The sequence below is a fragment of the Harmonia axyridis genome, chromosome X, assembly GCF_914767665.1.
Source record: "Harmonia axyridis chromosome X, icHarAxyr1.1, whole genome shotgun sequence".
Taxonomy (NCBI): Eukaryota; Metazoa; Arthropoda; class Insecta; order Coleoptera; family Coccinellidae; genus Harmonia; species Harmonia axyridis.
The window spans coordinates 11818230-11838356 of NC_059508.1; the positions used below are offsets into that span (position 1 = coordinate 11818230).

Genomic DNA, 20127 nt, shown 5'->3' on the forward strand with positions numbered 1-20127 from the left:
GTGTTAATGAATACTTGTTTTTTCAAGAAAAATATGTAAAAATCATTTCAGATCAAAATCTGCTCCTGTAACATCTTACTCAACTGATGAATACATAATGAATACAAATATGTCCACCTAAATCTGTTCTTCACATCCTCATTCTACTTCTTCCCTTATTTTATATTCATCTATTCCAGAACAACAAGTTTTTTCCTGAATAATCAATCATGTTGAGGTGTATGCAACAAATATCAACTCGAAAAATTTTATTTTTCTAGATTTTTTCGAGGACGTGAAGTCCATAAATCGAAAAAAAAAACGAATAATACTGAATTATATCAATGATATCTATAGAAATTGTAAATTAATGCCATTAGAAAATGTTTCATTCAATTTCCGCAATTTAAATCATAAGATCGAAATTTGAAATCGACCAATAAAAATGCGAGAATATGGTCTGACTGGTTATGTCTCTAGAGCACAAATGCTCTCATACGACCTTTGCTCTTCGCATTTTAAAACTGATCATATTTGCGGAATGTTTAATTCAACATCATTTTGCTTAAAATTCGGATTAAATTTGCGACAATTTACATAGTTGTTGACTAGATTGTTAAACATTTAAAATCTAGAATATTTTAAATGAAATTCAAATGACGCTCCCTATGTAATACTGTAACTGATGAGCTCAATGTTTGTTTTTGAAATTCTTCAACGTTTTCATTTATCTTACACATGATGAACAATCAAATTAATTGATAAAAAGATATATTCAATATTGACACTTTTCATAATGCATACGTAGATACTACTCTTACTACACTTACTTAATATTTTAATAATATAAAAATATTGATTGCAGCCTTTTAATAACGACAAGTTGGATGGTATGAGGCATTGTTTTGAATTGACATCGTATGAAATTATAATTCTAGGTATTTTTACTACCTTTACTGATGTTTTCTTTTTGTTTTATACTAGTGATGGATCAAAAAAAAAGGTTTTCAGCTTCTGCTGAAATGAAATTAACTTCAAATGATGTTTTCACTTCTCTCACTGGTTTCAGGTTTGTTCAAATCAAGAAATTTAGGTAGGTATCCACCCAGAAATGGTTGTCTTCCTCTTACACCTTCCTATATATATATTTAAACTCAATTCTGGTCGTTGGATGACTATATGAAATTATACCTACCATTTTCATAACATTTACAATTTCAGTTGAGGAAAAGCGTGGGACTTGAAGTATTTTTTTGTGATATTGCAAGAGTTGAATATTGAGTTATATCTCTGAGGTATTTTAACGATTTTCGCGTTTCTTGTGTCGGTTGGCAGAATTTCCAGTTGCAGTAAACGCGCATTTTATTCTTCATGAATGGAAAACTGCGTCGATCATGTCATATTGGGGCCCCACTCTTACTATGCTGAGTTGACATACGTACCACAAATCGGTACGTCAGGGAGAAGTAATTTGGGAGTCTACTTGGTAGCTTGTCGTTGTACGTCATCGTTATCGACATCTCTCTGAAAACAAACCCGCAAGAAGTGTTATCGTTAATTACAAAAACAATTCGGGGTTTCCATTAAGAATTTTCCATCCTTGTGTCCAGCTTCAAGATGAATTACTCAGAGAATATCACAGCCAGTCTGGATAATAGCAGGTCAGTTTGTGGATTTCCCAGAGTTTCCCTTGAGCTACTTTTTTCCCTCCCAACCCTAACCTTTCCCGAACGTAGAAACTTGGGGTTTACGAGAAATGAATTTGGGATTCATTTCGGGTGGAATTTCATTGATATTTTTGTCTTATGCAATTCGGCTTTGTATCTGATCCAAAATTTCTAGTATGACCTACAAATATAAGTGATACGTTACTTTCTTCAATTATATTGATGGTCATTAGGTTGTTTTCAACTAGAATAATTACCATCGGCAATTTTCGAAAACCTTTCACTTAATGACGGTACATTTCATCAGTTATTAACCGTGGTATGTCTGTAGGCTCATTATTTTTTCCAGAAAAAACCATCTGAAAGGATTCTAAAGCATCATTCATCTTATTATTGTTATTCTTTTCGAAGAAAATGTTTCGTTAAGGTGCACCCACTTCTCTCGTTGTTTTTTTCAATGAAAAACCTGATATTGTGCCTACCTAGTGGGGCATTGGTTTAAATTTTTATTAATCCTTTCTCTAATGGGACATTTTAATCGTTCATTGCAAGAAATATTGGGAAATTTGCTTCGAGATACAGTGAAAAAGTCCATTTTGCAATCTGATGGAATGAAAGGAGTAGGTATAAAACTGATTTCAATGTAATTGTATAACTCAGTAAGTATTAACCGTGACACTCGTCCTCAGTTGTTTGGTATGAGTAATATATGAGATCATTGCCGAATAAATTCAGATAGACCGTGATTTATCAAACAAAAAATAGCAAAATGCAAAAAACCCACGACTTCATCGAATTGATTTTCACCTTTCAGCCGTTGTGTATTTTTAGCCGAATCAATGTAAGTGCTTGCCACTGGCTTGTCTTTTATAACAACTTGAATTTCGTATAGATTGCGATTCGAAATTGTGCTTGAAAATTTGTTCCAATTTACGGAGTAAAAATTCACCTGATTAAATTGTAAAAGGTGGTTTCATCATATAATGTCAAACGTGTGATGTAGCAAAGTTCGAGGCCATACCTGGTGTTTTTTCTTCAATGTTTTGTTTGTCTGCTATTAAACACTTAGTAAGCAGCCTCACCAATGAAAACATTTCCTTGAGAAAATATTTCAATGGTCAGTACACCAAAACAACTGCTTCTTTACGAGGTGAACGGCTCTGGAATAGTCTGACGGAGGTGCATTTTGATTTGCTTTCAGGAACTGATTTCACTAGTTTTTTTGCGTCTTAATTTTGCTTATGCATAATTTTCGCATCGTTTCGCCTACAAAATAATACCCCATAAAATATTCCATAATTGTTAGTCATTTATATTTGGTTTGTCAAGGAAGTTGTCAATTTAATTATACAGCCTGTTTAACTATTGCTAGAAAAATAGATTTTACATCAACACAACCAAAAAACAAAACCATCATTTCCCATCTGTCTTCACCCATTCATCATTAACGTGTTTCGAGCAATTTTTTGCTGTTGTTAAGCTTCATGGAGCCATACACATCTACGCTGAAAACTTGAAGGCAATGAAAAAAAATGAGACCTAAAACAAATAGGATTTGAAAATTATTCAATTCATAATAAATGAACAATTACACTATCCGAATTTAATGCTTCTATGTTTCATTGTTCTCTATTTGATGATTTTTCCGAATTTGATATCTTGAAATTCATCCTTTAAAATTGAATGCGAAATAGAAACTCATTTGTGCTATATTTATTGCAACTTGCTTTGATATTACCTTAAAAAACTATGGACTGTAGACAAATGGATTTTAATTCATTATTTAACAAACCGGTGCCATATTACCTTTTTTATTTATTAGTACAAAACTTCAAAAAATACATGTTTTTACTGGCTAGTCAAGGTGTTACAGGAAATGAAGAAAAAATCTCAAAATGCTTAAAAAAAAGAAAATGATTGCTAAATTTGAACGTAACATTTATGAAAATGAATCATACTCGTACAGGAATGTGATAAACACTAACAAAATTAATATGTATGTAAACTGCTTACTCACCGATCGGAGGAAAACTTGCCAAGGGTACCTTGTTTGAGGTTCTTATTGGTACCACGTGTGGAAAGGGAGTTGTCAATTTTTTTAATGGAACATAGCATGTCGTCTGCCTTTTTTATGGTGGACAAAACTTTTCTGAGCTCGCCCACATTTTGCAAGCCAGCAGATACTGTACTTAGTTGTTGGGAATGAGCGTCCTCTTTTGCAGAGTCAATTTCTTTGCTCTCGTTCTGCACAGGGTCGTGGCGACAAAGGAGCGTCTTATCCAACAAGACAGAGTGTCTTATCTTTAAGGCCAATTGAAAAGTCCCCGGTCTCTAGTACTGAATCAATATGATTTTTAGTTAGTACCAACCTTCAAACGATAAGTGTCAAAATTTGACAGCAGTTCGACCATTAATTTGTGAGATACTGCGTTGTGAGTGTAGTTACTTTTGTTATTTGAAAAAAGAAGGAAAAAAAAAGAATTTCGTGTGCTGATAAAATATTGCTTTTTGAAGGAAAAAAAAACAGTTGAAGCAAAATCTTGGCTTGATGAAGAGTTTCCGGGGTCTGCACCAGGAAAATCAACCATCATTGATTGGTATGCTAAGTTTAAACGTGGTGAAATGAGCACCGAAGACGGCGAACGCAGTGGACGCCCAAAAGTGGCTGTCACCGACGAAAAAATCAAAAAAGTTCACAAAATAATTTTGAATGACCGTAAACTGAAGTTAATCGGGGTAGCAGACATTGTGAAGATATCATCTGAACGTGTACATCATTTCATTCACGAATATTTGTACATGAGAAAGCTGTGTGCAAAATGGGTGCCGCGCGAGCTCACAATCGATCAAAAGCAACAACGTGGTAATGATTCTGAGCAGTGTTTGAAGCTGTTTGAATGCAATAAACCTGTCATCAGTATTCTGGAATGCGCAAGGTATAATATTCATTGATTACCTCCGAAAGGGCCAGACCATCAACAGCGATTATTATATAGCGTTATTGGATCGTTCAAAGGATGAAATCGTTAAAAAAACGGCCCCATTTGAAGAAATAAAAGGTGCTGTTGCATGAATTGGGCTTCGAATTGCTTTTGTATCCGACGTATTCGCCAGATCTGGCCCCCAGCGACTTTTTCCTGTTCTCAGACCTCAATGAAGAAATAATCGCCGAAACTGAAGCCTTATTTGAAGCGAAAGACAAATTGCACTACAAAAATGGTATCGAAAATTCGGAAGATCGCTGTATCGCCCTCGAAGTCAATTATGTTGAATAATAAAATCGAATTTTTCCAAAAAAAAATTGTTTTACTATGGTAGACCGGAGACTATTCAATTAGCCTGTTAGTACTATCTCATTGTATTAGCATAAGAAAATTCAAGAGGGACCGACGAAAAACTGCGTAGTATGCGGAAAAGCGTCTTAAACGTATTAACGAAGTTTTACAGTATAAAGAAAACGCTTGCATTTCAGAGAGAACGGTTACCTAATAAATACAATGGCATCATTGAATTTTTTATTGTGCTTTAGTGATCAGGAGAATATATGGTGCATTTGATAATTGATAACACCAATCTGAGCTTGTTCAGATATGCAAATGACAAGATGATGACTTATGAAATGATCGGACATTAACCCCATTTTGTCATTTTCGATTGTCGTGATAGTTTGCTAATTTCGCACATTCCATATGAGTCAAGTTCAATTTCAATGGTATATTGTATTTGATAATTTCGGGACATCTAATCTGTCATCAGATGGAATAGACATCCAATCAGCAGGTTGTTTTTCAAGTATATTAAAGATCACGCTTTGATTGGCTGGGTGATAGCTATTACCTATGAAGGTCAAACATCCTTCGTCTGGTAGACACCTGAAGATATTAGTCTGGGATTTTCCACAGGAATTTCCTGTTAAGAATATGGTGCCTGACAAATAAAGGATAACAACTTCTTCGACAAAAAGAATAACATTCTTCGTGGGCTATCCTTGCCTTAGGCGAAGAACCTAGATCATAAAATAATGGGTGTTTTTTTTCGAGGTATATAACTTTAAGTTGGCATTACTGTTCAAGATGGCGACCGATTTAACAGCTGTCAAGTGATTTATTCTCAGTTTGGTTTGGCAATTCATCATGAATAGACTCACGCCTGAACAACGCTTGCAAATAGTGCAATTTCATTTCGAAAATAATGGTTCTGTGCGGAATACGTATCGAGCACTACGTCCATTAGCAATGAAGCGCACTTTTCTGGCTGAATGGCTACGTCAACAAACAAAACTGCCGCTTTTGGAGTGAAGCTAATCCTCAAGTGTATGTCGAAACACCGTTACATCCAGAAAAACTGACTGTTTGGTGTGCTTTATGGGCTGGTGGAATCATTGGTCCGTACTTCTTCAAAAACGATGATGGCAAGAACGTAACAGTCAATGGTGATCGGTATAGAGCCATGATTACTAACTTTTTCATTCCTGAATTGAACAACCATGATGTCCAGGAGCTGTGGTTCCAACAAGACGGCGCAACATGTCACACAGCTCGCGCCACAATCGATTTATTGAAAAACACGTTTGGTGACCGCCTAATTTCACGTTTTGGACCTGTGAATTGGCCTCCAAGATCTTGTGATTTAACACCGCTAGACCACTTTCTGGGGGGCTATGTAAAGTCATTGGTCTATGCGGATAAGCCACAAACCCTTGACCATTTGGAAGACAACATTCGCCGTGTTATTGCCGTTATACGGCCACAAATGTTGGAAAAAGTCATCGAAAATTGTACGTCCAGATTGGACAACATTCGAGCCAGCCGTGGCGGTCATATGCCAGAAATCATATTTAAAATGTAATGCCACAAGATTATCTTGCGGATAGATAAAATTCATGTCAATCGAATAATCCATCTTTGTTTTATTGCAATTTAAAGTTCTATAGCTCTAAAAAAACACCCTTCATAACGTAATAATCAACATCATTAACTTTGAGGATGTTGGAAACATAACACTTCATTCAATAATAAGCAGTAAAAACTCATTTTCCTTGAAAATTCGACTTCTTTCACACAGTCATTTTCAAGAGTTATACACGTAACTTTTCAATAACTTTTCCGTAGAAAGATTCGTCTTTTCTTGCGAAATAAGCTTCAATCTCGATAATCACTTCTTCATTATAACCAAATTTTAACACTTATAAAGCCATTGCTCTGCTTGTACAGTATTTTTTCCATAAAAAAAAGCATTCCATTAATACACGAAACTCGTTTTTATCCATTTTTCAAACAACAACAATTGTAATCTTCAATATCTTGATCTAGACTTAACTGTGTATCTATGTTACAAAATTTTGACACGTATCTTTTGAACTTAACTATACTGTAACTGAATAATATTCTAATTATGAATAAAATTTATAATTATATACATGAAATCCACGTGTAGATATTTTTTGACTTCATTATGATAAATCGGCAGTTTTTTTGGATTTGGAATTAATGCGAAACCTTTCAATAAGATTCAACGTAACGAAAAATTAATGAGTGAATAAATTTACGTGAAACTCGAAAAAAACGAATTGGTTGTGGCAAATTACGCAGTGAAATTAAACGCCAACAACTTTTCGAAATGTTCCGGAAATAATAACCTTTTTTTTTTAATCAAATTCTGATCGATCTAGAACAATGGAACCACCTTTATACTCATAATTATGGAATGGTTCCATTATAATTGTATATTATGGGAACACACCATTAGTGGAATCATTTTTCAGATCTACAATACAACTTTTTATCAGTCATTTATTGTTCAAACTGTCTATTTGCATTGGTATTACCCGAATTTGCACTACTTGATAATAAAGAACGATTTACTCACTTAATTAGAAATTTTGTTGCTAGACGATTAAATGAAATATAGTGTTCAGTTATTTATGGAGGACAACGTTTACCAAAATTTTCTTTTCGGTAGTTATCTTTTAATGGTATTCGTAATGCGATGCTTTTAAAAGATTGCTATTTTTATTCCCTTCAAAATGTTTTATTAACTCGAAATGGTAATAGCCGATAATTGAAGTAGTACTTTGCTATATATAACATGCCGAATTTAACCAGTTAATACACTGCAAGTTTCAAACAATTGCTAATAATTTCCCAGAATTATGTTTTTCAATCGGAGTGAAAATTCTATTTTCCCAGAATCCTAAATAATTTACAATTGGCTCATTTAAAAGAGGGGCTTCAGGACTTGAGATTGATCTGTTAGAGCAGTTTAAATCACTGAATGTATAATACTGTGTTGAAACGAATTATGTTCAATAAAACAACTTGAATGGTGTACTGCTAAACAGGAAGGCCTTTGAGGGCTGTTGAAAGATACACAACAAATTGATATCAATTAGTCAGATGATCGTTATAAAGGTTATTTATGTTTATTCAACCCTTCTCTATATTTCCAGTTTTACAAAGGAAAATAACACATTTCTAAAAAGAAAACCTATCCAGCCTACAAGGAAAATTTGGAATTCTTTGTATTCAGGATTTTGATTCGAGTCTTTTATGGATTCAAATAGTTTGTTTACATAATTTGCTATTGCATAAGGGAAGCCATAGGAAGATTGAACTTGGACGAAATTCAATTAACACCGATGGTGTTAACACGTAACATCCCTCAATAGGTCATAGATCTGGCACTTAGATGCCAACACCAGTATCATACCACTTTTTTTCTCGTTAGTACCAAGTTTCAAGAAGTTTTAGAACTTTTCGAATATCTTGAACAGAAACCAAGATATAGCGAAATATTTGAAACTGTAATTTTTCAGAAACGCCCTGGAATCTTATTATTTTGAAAAAAGAGATCGGGGTCTTTCGAGTTGCTTTCTGAGCATCGAATTTGGAACACCTTGTACACTGTGCATTAACTATCTTGACAAAGGTAAAACCATCAATAGTGAATATAACATATCGTTATTCTCCAGATCTGACTACCAGTGATAACTGGCATCAAAAAATACCCCAGGGGAAAAAAATTGGCTTCAATGAAGACGAATCTTTTTATAGAAAAGTTATTGACAAGTTAGAGCAGCGTTGGAGTACATGTATCACTCTTGAATGTGATCATGTTGTGGAAAATTTAGGAATAAAATATGTTTTCACTATGTTTTCACCGATTTTACTGAGTTAAATGTAACCAATTATCAATATTCTAGGTAAATATTAAATTCAAATTGGTACTCATCATTCTTGGCAGTGAAACAAAAAAAACTCATGAATAAATTCTTGACGTTGTTGTTATATACATCCGTCATACATCAAGAAATACTGAATTTTTTTCAACTTTAGTTTTCAATAAGGATATTAAAAATTCAATAATTCATGAATTATTAGCAGCAGAAATATATTTCCTCATTAAATCCATAAAAATACCTCATCGTAAAGATTTTCATTCCCGGAATTTAAACAAGACAAAATAGATACACACCTATAGAAATTTTGGGAAAAGTTTTGTTACTAAACGAGAAAAATTTATATAAATAAAGTGTTCTTACCTTCTCGTACGGTTTGCAAACAAAGGGTCACTGCTCTAAAAAGAAGAGGTGATAATCAGGAAAAATGAAAAGCATGAACTTTTCAATTTTCCTGACTATCAGACCTTTTTTTTTGTATAGGGAATAGAGAGCTGACACCTATCTTACTGGTCCAATGAATTCATGTATTCTCATTTTCATTCAGCAGAAAGGTTAGGTTAGGTTTTACTGAGTCAAATGTAACCAATCATCAATATTCTAGGTAAATATTAAATTCAAAGTGGTACTCATCTTCCTTGGCAGTGAAATAAAAAAAACTCATGAATCAATTCTTGACGTTGATTCAAAGGAGTTGTTATGTATATACATCCGTCACACATCAAGTAATGCTGAATTTTTTCAACTTTAGTTTTCAATAAGGATATCAACAATTCAATAATTCATAAATTATTAGCATATTTCCTCATTAAATCCATGAAAATACCTCATCGTAAAGATTTTCATTCCCGGAATTTCAAGTTTTGTTACTAAACGAGGATAATTTTATATAAATAAAGTGTTCTTACCTTCTCGTAGGGTTTGTAAAGCAAAGTTCACTGCTCTAAAAAAAGAGGAAAATAAAAAGCATGAATTCTTTAATTTTCCTGACTATCAGATCTTTTTTTGTCTAGGGGAATAGAGAGCTAACACTGAATCTTACTGGTCCAATGATTTCATGTACATTCTCATTTCATTTAGCAGAAATTTTATCGAAAAAATTCCGAAACGACCAGATAATGTATACTTCGAAAATAATGGGAATTTTACTGTTTGCCGAAATGTGGAAAAAACGTAAGATAATGTTCACACGTCTGCAGGAATAAAATTAATACATTTGACTTTTAGAAACTTGTTACTTATCAAAGCATTTAATCCACCTGAGAGTACATCACGATCGTACGATTATCCATTTCTGATTGGATCCCTCATTATAATATATGAGCAACTCAAAAATCCACACCTTATAACCCAATACAAATCCAAAGGTCAATTATGTATACAGGTCAGACATTGTGCGTTTCAATTTTTCACGAGACCATATCGTGATAAGATAATGCGAATATTATTATTATTTTTTTTTAATCTGACAGGTTTTCTTTGCATGATTCCTCTCCTCTCGAAATTATTGCATGCTGAATAATTTATTCAATTTTTATGATGACGTTATTTTAATTTCTTTATTGGCCATTCAAATAAACCACTTCAAAATAATATGGACGTTTTTGAATTTTATAACAACATCGCATGTTTTCATAAAAGTTGTTGTTGTAGTTAAAAATGTCTTATTCCATTGTTATTTCAATTGGATCACACTGCTGGTTCTTTATAATCTTTATATCTTCAGGAATGGTTTGATCTTCCATTTGAAGAGATGTTTCATTCATGTGACGCAGCCAGTTAATCTTTTCTTGGGAGTGCGTTATTTTTATCTCATTTCTTTAATTAACTTGCAAGTCCTTCTTTTTCTTTATTACCCAGAAAGACTCTACAGTGGTTGATGATTTGCTTCTAAAAAGATGTTCATTGTTATCTTACTTGAAAACCATAAAAAATATGGGGAAATATATTGAATATTTCAGAAAATACGTCATAATTTCCAAATTTTGTACTTTTATTCTCATTATTCTTTAATATAATGGATACATTTTTTCAATGCACTAAAACCACTCAAAGTGCTGTAATTTCTCTGAAAATTAAGATATCTCACTGACGTATCTTTTTATTTGATCACCCTTCTATATAACAAAGAACAAATTGATTGAGGACAATATTTGAATAGTTATTATTCCAATAAATAAGCTGAAAAAAAACTTCGTTGAGATTTTATCCGTTTCCCAAATTTTTCCAGTGTGTATACATAAACCAAATCTAACAAAAATCACAATGACTTAATATTTTCCTCAAAAGATTTTCAAAAAATGAGCAATGCTCACATTTCATACTTTTCAAAGTTGAAGCTGTATTATTAAAAATATTGAAGAATTGGCCGTAATGTTTTGCATTTATTTCCATCATTTGAGGTCTTCTTCCTTGCAATTCTATTCTCACCACTGTCATATTGATTGACCTACTTAATTTGATGAGAATCTTGTAATGTATTGTGGTTGATACAGGGTATTCTTTTCGATGAATTAGTTAACATTATGAACTCTTTACACAAAAACTTCCATTTGATAGGGCGAAATCAAAAATAGATTATGACAAATGATAGAAACGTATTGATCCTTCAAGTTCGTAACTATTCCCAAAGTTTCAGTTGTTTAGGTTCAGTTATTCCATCTAACGGCATCTTTTTTAACTAAGCTTACATATAATAAATCAGTAGGAATTGATCAATTTAATAAATACATGAAAAAATTAGCGTGAGCGAGGAGTAAAAAAACACAAAAATACAGTTTTTAAGATTGTTTTCTATCTGTCAGGCTATCTCTCTTCTGAAACGGTTTTTTTAGTTTAATTCAGCTCATTTTGTAGCAACATTCCTTTGTTTCATAGAAATCCGATGGAAGAAAAAAAAGTTATCGTCATTTCAAATAGCCTTCCACGTGGGTTCAAACTGGTCGAACATAAGAAACTGGGAATCCTCCTTCTAGTCCAAATTCAACATATTCAAATCTTGTTTTATAGTGACGTCAATACTAACTAATTATACAATGTATCCCGTAATTATGTCGGTTATCCAGTAAATAATGAAAAGGACGAAAACCCCCTAGGATGTTATGATTTTGAAACTCATTAGTGGACTGAACACGAAATTCCATAAAAAAAAGACACAATGATCAATTATACATGCAAGAGAATGCTGAACCATAAGTGAGACTTTTTTTTTTTGAATATTTTGGAATATTTATAAGAGAATATGCCGGAAAACGTTTCCTTGAACAATTACAGGTCAAGCTATAACCTCGAATAGAATTATACTCTAAAACAATGGTATATAATGATTTTACTCTACAATTGCGTAAAAAGAAGGCAATCGATTTCGATTGAATTCCAATATAAATTAATGGAATAATTCTGCAAATTTTCATTGATTCTGAACAGTCATTCCACGATTATGCGGTACAGTTACGTAAAATTTGATTTGATATCAAAGTTGTGACACGTTTCAGAATACCTGTTTCATTTTTTTTTTCTGAAAATTATCGCTCCATCGCATACTTCTGGAATTGGCATTTGGTAAAACTTGAATTGTAATTAGCAATGTATCAAAAAGAAAAAGAGGACTAGAAGGAACTAGAATGAGCACTATGAGCACCATTTGCGCCCATGGGGGCCACATAAAAGGCTCCTGATTATAAAGGGTGTTTTTTTAAGAGCTATAGAACTTTGAATTGCAATAAAACAACGATGGATTATTCGATTGACATGAATTTTATTCATCCGCAAGATAATCTTGTGGCATTACATTTCAAATATGATTTCTGGCATATAACCGCCACGGCTGGCTCGGATGTAGTCCAATCTGAGCGTCCAATTTTCGATTACTTTTTCCAACATTTGTGGCCGTATATCGGCAATAACACGGCGAATGTTGTCTTCCAAATGGTCAAGGGTTTGTGGCTTATCCGCATAGACCAATGATTTTACATAGCTCCACAGAAAGTAGTCTAACGGTGTTAAATCGCAAGATCTTTGAGGCCAATTCACAGGTCCAAAACGTGAAATTAGGCGGTCACCAAACGTGTCTTTCAATAAATCAATTGTGGCACGAGCTGTGTGACATGTTGCGTCGTCTTGTTGGAACCACAGCTCCTGGACATCATGGTTGTTCAATTCAGGAATGAAAAAGTTAGTAATCATGGCTCTATACTGATCACCATTGACTGTAACGTTCTGGCCATCATCGTTTTTAAAGAAGTACGGACCAATGAATCCACCAGCCCATAAAGCGCACCAAACAGTCAGTTTTTCTGGATGTAACGGTGTTTCGACATACACTTGAGGATTAGCTTCATTCCAAATGCGGCAGTTTTGTTTGTTGACGTAGCCATTCAACCAGAAGTGATAAAAGATAAAATGGACGTAGTGCGCGATACTTATTCCGCACAGAACCATTATTTTGGAAATAAAATTGCACTATTTGCAAGCGTTGTTCAGGCGTGAGTCTATTCATGATGAATTGCCAAACCAAACTGAGAATAAATCACTTGACAGCTGTTAAATCGGTCGCCAATGACAGACGGACAGAATCGAATTTAAAGAAGCTCGAAATTCGAAAATTGTGAGTAAATGATAGAGCAATCTGTTTGGTTAATGAGCGCACAACTATATTCAAAAGCAAAACACATATCGTCAATTTCAATATACCTTAAAACAATCTTTTCAGAATTTCAATACAATTTGTCAAGAAAGTATTCGGATACTCCCCTATACTCACGCAGAGTTTTAGTGTCACCTGTTATTAAGTAGAAGTAAATTCCTGAAAATGCGTCAAAAATTGTTTTAATCATTGAATTAGTCGTTAGTGCAATTGTATTATTTCAGAAGGTGATACAATAGATTTGGATTTAGATGAATAATACTCACGTTATAATGATAATATAGTTTAAATTAAAATGGTAATGGGCTATTGAATTTGATAGTGTTTCAAAGAACCTCGAATTACCTAACAAAGTTATTATATTGATAATGCTAAATGGTATAACGTACAATGGTACGCCGAAACTTGATATTTTTCAAGTCTTATCCCTAATATTTCTGAAGTTATGAATGTTTAGTGACCTAATACTTAAAAAATTACAGCGTTTTATTCATTAATTTACAGATTTACCCTTTTTTATGCATAGAAACTGTAGGTGAAATTGCAATATTCTTCCCTGAAAAATAAGGTTTTTTTTAGATATGTTAAATTATAATCTCCAATGAATTTCTTCTATGTGCATAAGATTCATTATTGAATGATACATAAAGTTCTGATGTTGCTTAAGAAATTTCATAATATAAAACGAAAATAACAATATTTTCTCTGAATCTGTATATCTTTTTCATTATATATTTCATCATAGATTTGTACAGAATATAAACCAATTTCATCATTGAAGAGTTGAATGTCAACAATAAGATTAAAATGTTATTCTTCCATTTGTGTTTTGCGATTTCTAACTATTCAAATTAATCCAGTCTGTATTTGTTTTTCCCTATTTTTAGAACGAAAAATTGGTCTAGAGTGCAATGATCTCTAAAATTCTCTTTCTCCCCTGTATAATCTATGTTATATCGGGTACAAATTTGCATAAAATATTTAGTTTAGACCTAATTAAATTTTGATGCTGGATGAGTAACTCTGATTAGTTCCCAAGGTAGATCAAGCAAAAAGTATTAAAATGTATTCCGAGAATTTGCTGTGAAATCGTTCAAAACATTATAAAATATGAATGCGATTGTGAGATTCATAATCCTAGTTTGTAAATTTGTTTTTCCTTCGAATTTTGGGAATTCCATGGGCGTATCTCCCAACATGCCATAAAGTTATTGTGGTTATTATCATCTTCGCATTATTCCTTAAATCCAGGTCCATAGGTAGCATAATTAGCCAGGTGTAGCTAGATATTCCACTCGAAAAAGATGATATTTTAATTTATACATTTTTATCTATTCAAGTCGTCAGTCTTATAGGTAGATATAAGCGATCGTACTCAGTGCACTTCAGTCATTCCGTGTTTGAATTTGCTGTGGTGAACATCGTTAAGTTTTAAAGTTTTTTTTCAAATTGTGAAACAATGGAGTCACCTAGGTAGGTGTTCTATGGATTAAAATATTTTTTCCGGATTCGTATAAAGTGTTAAAAAAGATAAAAATTTTTTTTTATCCGGCTTCGTAAAGTGTTTTTAAAAAAGTGAAATTATCTGTTTTGTAAAATAGTGTTTGGTTTTCATGATGTCGTGATCTGGTTAAATTATTTCATAAGACAATTCTATGAGATAGCAGCAACTAGCGACGTTGTTAATATGCTGTCCTGAGTTCTTTAAAACCTCGCTACTTACGAAATTCAACATTCGAATTATTCTACGTATAAACAAAAATTGAGTAACAAGAACGAATTCCATCTATAGAGTTTGTAAATAACCTTTACGTGTTCATGTTACTCATCCCAATTTGATTTTTCGTACTTTAAAATGATGGACATAACTTGTTGCATGAGTTTCTAGTTATTTATGTTTTGGTACAGTGATCAGAGTCGTTATTTCTTAGGATTATACACAGAAAATGTAGGTTAACACTTTTTTATATTGTACCAATTCATTATTACATCCATCTGATTATTTAATTGAAGTATTTGATAATCTTCACTGATTCAGCTTCAATAATACTCTCATATTGTCGATTTTTATGGTGCTTTTGGTTAAACATTTTTACTTCTACTTGTTCTTAACTTTAAGATTTTATAATCAAATTCAAAAATCCATAACTGTAAAATTTAAACATGAAATAGTGAACTTTGGATAGTGTAAATGTAGAAATTCGATTGCTATGAAAATACTTAGCATTCAATCGGAATTTGCAATAATTTTTAATTTAGCGCTATATTGCATAGTCATTTCGGTAATTGAAATACGAAATTTATTGAAAGTACTCGAAATGGAAAATAGTTTTATTTCAGAAAGTGGTCAACTTGCACTTCAACTAGGTATATTTGATGTTTCAAGGAATCTCCATAAACTGCATGTTGAAATTCAATAAAACAAGGAAATGAAAGTGATAACCAGTCGATAAAGCAATAAAACTTTACCAAAATCATATGACCTCCATATTTTCAGCAATAAAAGTCAACCTTCTATTAGATTATCGGTAATTGATCGTTGTTATTATTTTCATTGTATTCGATATTCCGAGAATTATTCATGATTATCGAAAGTCTTTCTTTACCTAATGCATAGTTCGTGAATTTTTTATTTCAAAATAATCATAGTTATAAACATGCAAATGAAAATGTTTATTTCTATAATCGATTACAACTTTACTAATTGCCAACTATCAATTATCGCAATAAATTAATAAATTATCTGTGAGAATGTCAGCTGAATTGATTGTTAACACGAATTAAGCAAATTACATATTTTATCCGAATAATTAATATCATTTGTTCATAGATAATTGCAACTACATGTTACTGAGGAAATGCTGAAGACAGAGTTTTGATAAAAAAAAAATGGACAAAACTCATCCTAAATTACTATTGAATGCATACAATATCCAGAAAAAAATTCGCATGATATAATAACCAATTATTATTCAGTTTTTGAGCATCTCTCCTTGTGTTTAAAACAAGTTTTACATACAGTTCTTTTTGTTCATTCATAGTTTCGAAATAAATTGTCAATTGTGTGGAAAGGGTTATTACAATTTGATTACGGTTGAAATAGTTCAATAAATGACAGGTTTAGATTGAGATAGAATCGTTGTGAAAAATTTTCAAAACACGTTCGATGTTCAAGGGTGGAAATCCCTATCGACATTTTGCAGGTGAAAAATTAAAGAGCTGGTATACCTTCGTGTTTCTTAATACTTTCAAGAAGAAATGACGCAGGTTCCAGACAGCTAATTCCATTCAAACACGAAGAGTTGAAATATTCAGTTGCCTTTAGATCGATGACCCTAATCTAAGATTGAATTTATTAAATAATAGACTGAGGAACAACAACACTTAGAACGCAATTCAAGTTGAAATATTCAAATAAGATAACAACGAAAATTTTCCAGATTACTTAATTAATTTCCTATAGCCTTGTTGTCGAAGAATATATGGATTCGAATGAATCATCAATTCTGAGAGGAAAATGTTGGGGAAAATTTTTTAAGGTCGTTTAAGTATGGAATGTGAGAGGTTAACCACAAGGGTTTGAACTGGCCTATGTTTTTTTTTACCTGGCTGTTTGGTCAACATCCTGAAGAACTGGTTCGATGATGTTTGAAGTCCCATCATGGAATGTTTTTGAGGTTTTTCCGAAAGCCGGCAAGTTGATACCGTACGATCGTGGGCTTCTTTTAATTGATACCAATTTTCTTGTACGTCTTTACAAACAAGTTTCGGCTCTTGTTTATCGCCAAACTTCTTGGGGGATTCCGCTCACTTCGAATGGACTTTGGCCTCGTTATAAAACTTGAGGATCGCATTTGAATAACGTTATTTTATCGAAATCATGTTGAATTTGACAGTGGAAAAATTTGGTGACCAATTATTAAATTCTCTGTTAGATTTTTGCAGACATTTTTGTTGATTTTTGCTTCATTTCCAGCAATAACCAGAATTACTCAACTTCGATTGTTTCACCTGATGAAATTCATCTCAAATATTGTTGAGTATTTTACAAAATTTCCATTTTATTCATTTCCGCAACAATTGTTTTGTCCAATGTTAAAATGAACACAATTTCGAAATAAGTTCCTTAAGAAATACACAGCAGAAATACAGGAGGTTGCGGAACACAGTTTTTTCGATATTCATTTCCAATTTTTTCAAATTTCCACAATAATTTATTTCTTCATTTTGGAATGTTTACACAGTCGAAATGTTTACCTTTAAAGGAAAAATACATACACCTGCAACTCATTTTCTTTGTTGAGGAGTTATTTCAATATTGTTCAAACTGAGTGGATTATTGACATGAGGAAAACAATACAGATAGAAACACACATTATTTCCTATATACATACTGATACGTGGGTTACTATTTATGTATTGAGAATACAAAAAATAAACAAGCGATTTTGATGAAAAATATTTTTACTGCTTTTCAAATTGATCTATACACTTTTGCATGTGATCGAACATTATTTTTAATTTCTGGGAAGAGGAAGAAGTCATTTGGTGCCAAGTCGGGGCTGTAAGGCGGATGACCCATCAATTTGATTTTTTTTTGTAAAAAAAGGGTCATTCGTTGCATTTGATATCTGTGAGCTCGCATTGTCAAGATGCAAGGTGATTTGGGTTTGTTTCTCTCAATTTACCGAAAAGTTTAGGAGAACAAATGGTTTCATACCACTCTGAATTAACGGTCTTTTGAGTTTCAAGAGTAACAATTGCCACAGGACCAGTTTTCGTGAAGAAAGACGCCACCATTTGCTTCTTAACGCTTCGAGATCGAACAACTTTTGTTGGCTTTGCTTCACATTCAAACACCCAAACTTTTCTTTCTGGCTCGTATGCATAAATCCACAACTCGTCACCTGTGACGATGTTGTATATCTCTTTGGATGCACCACAGTTGTATTTCGAAATCATTTTACGCCACCAATCCACACTAGCAATTTTCTGAGCATCATTCAACAAATGTGCTATCCAACTTGCACAGAGCTACCGAACACACAAATGTTCGTGCAAAATCTTATGTATGCTAGTCATACTAATGCTTAAACATCTCTCGACTTCCTGATATGTCACATGACGATCTTCTCCAATTAGTTTTCGCACAGCATCTATATTTTGGACGACCTTCTTTAACTTAGTCCGTGAGCGAACTACGTTCGCGTTTGAATTCAGTGTACCAGCGATATACAGTGGCTTTGAATGGTGCTTCATCGCCAAAAGTTGAATTTAGTTGATAGATGCATTTTTCTTTGACCACGTGGAAAGTTATAATTTTCACGAGTTGAATCCATATTATGTCAGAGATGAAATTTTCCATTTACTGTAAACAACAAAAATTGTGCTCCTACGTCAAAACGTTGTGAGTACTTATAACACAAAAAAAGTCAAATTTTACGATGTCGATAGCAGATTCCACCTGTCAATATCAGTGTTGCCAATTCTCAATAAAATTATTCTGGTATTCTATTCAATTACTAATAATATTTTCTTTTTTTTTGCAGGAATAGCTTGAGAAGGATTGTCAGATACGATGAAACCGAATTTTCCAACCAGAGCATTTTGCACGTGATGGATAAGTTCGTGAAGAGTGTGAATACGATGGACGAAACCATTCTGGTCCCTTGTAGGCTGATGGACTTGAAAGTTGGCGATTCTAATGACCCGGTTATCAAGGACTGCAGCAGTCGCACTGTCAAAGAAATGCTAAGATCAGCCGATCTGTACAAAGTGTACAACATGATCCATGATGTTAAAGGGGACTTGATTTGGGGCCGTCAGACAACCACAACCAATATCAAACGACAAGGACACGTGAGACGACCATCCACAGCTAGTGTGGCCTCCAGCAGTTCGCTGAACAGCGATAGCGAATCCGATGGCGGTACAGAAACTGATTCTGGTATCGAAGAAGTCCAAGATGTGAATTACACAGACAGAACCGAATTGGTGACGTCAGATTTTCGAATGCATTTAGCTGGATTGACCAACTCTTTGAAGCAGATGACTGAAGCTGCTCAGTATCTAACTTCCCGTTATCAACACGACATTGGTGGACCTTAATTGAAAATCTCTTTTATTTATTGTTAGGTAATTTTTATATTATTGTGTGCAAACGGTCATGTTTGGGTGTTTTTAAACTGTGATTAAGTCAAAGAGTTGAAACAAATAGAATCTTTAATTTTTCGTATCTGATATTTCGCATACTCAGAACGCGCATTTGTTTCTCTATTTGTCATTATTTATTTCTGTTGTATGAAAGTGCTATTATACAACTAATAAAATATTTTCCTTATCGAAACAACTTTTTTTTTGTTGTTCCTTTCGAACTGTCATGACATATCGAAAATTTCACATTAATGTAAATTTTTAAAAGCGGTTATTTTCTTTCGAGGTTAGAACCGAAAGGGAAATTCTATTTAAATAATATTGTTAGCATTTTATTTATCTGTATCATGGAAAATTGTTGTATCTAAAAATAAAATATTTTCCCAATGTTTAATGTTTGTTTAATGAAGATTTTGAATTAAGCAGAGTAGTGTCTCGAAGTTAATATCTCAATCAGGTCGATCAGTTTTCACAAGTAATTGTAATTTTCATAAGTAAGTGCATCA

General features: G+C 33.0%; 1 protein-coding gene across 2 annotated transcripts; it reads left to right on the forward strand.

The window, feature by feature from the left end:
* Positions 1-1396: 1396 nt before the first annotated feature.
* On the forward strand, positions 1397-20008 carry LOC123685593 (mid1-interacting protein 1-B). Of its 2 annotated transcripts, none has more exons than XM_045625290.1 (2): positions 1397-1640; positions 19018-20008. In XM_045625290.1, exons 1-2 carry the CDS (start codon positions 1597-1599, stop codon positions 19574-19576), a joined length of 603 nt encoding a protein of 200 aa, XP_045481246.1. In that variant the 5' UTR covers positions 1397-1596; the 3' UTR covers positions 19577-20008. The 2 variants fall into 2 exon arrangements, with proteins under 2 accessions (XP_045481246.1, XP_045481247.1); XM_045625291.1 differs by lacking the exon at positions 1397-1640 and adding an exon at positions 14788-14941.
* The last annotated feature ends 119 nt before the right edge of the window (positions 20009-20127 follow it).

Bases quoted from the DNA above. Each gene is read 5' to 3' on its own strand.
- LOC123685593 (XM_045625290.1), top strand. From the start codon at position 1,597: ATGAATTACTCAGAGAATATCACAGCCAGTCTGGATAATAGCAG. The intron at 1,641-19,017 runs GTCAGTTTGTGG...TTTTTTTTGCAG, and splicing joins GCCAGTCTGGATAATAGCAG to GAATAGCTTGAGAAGGATTG.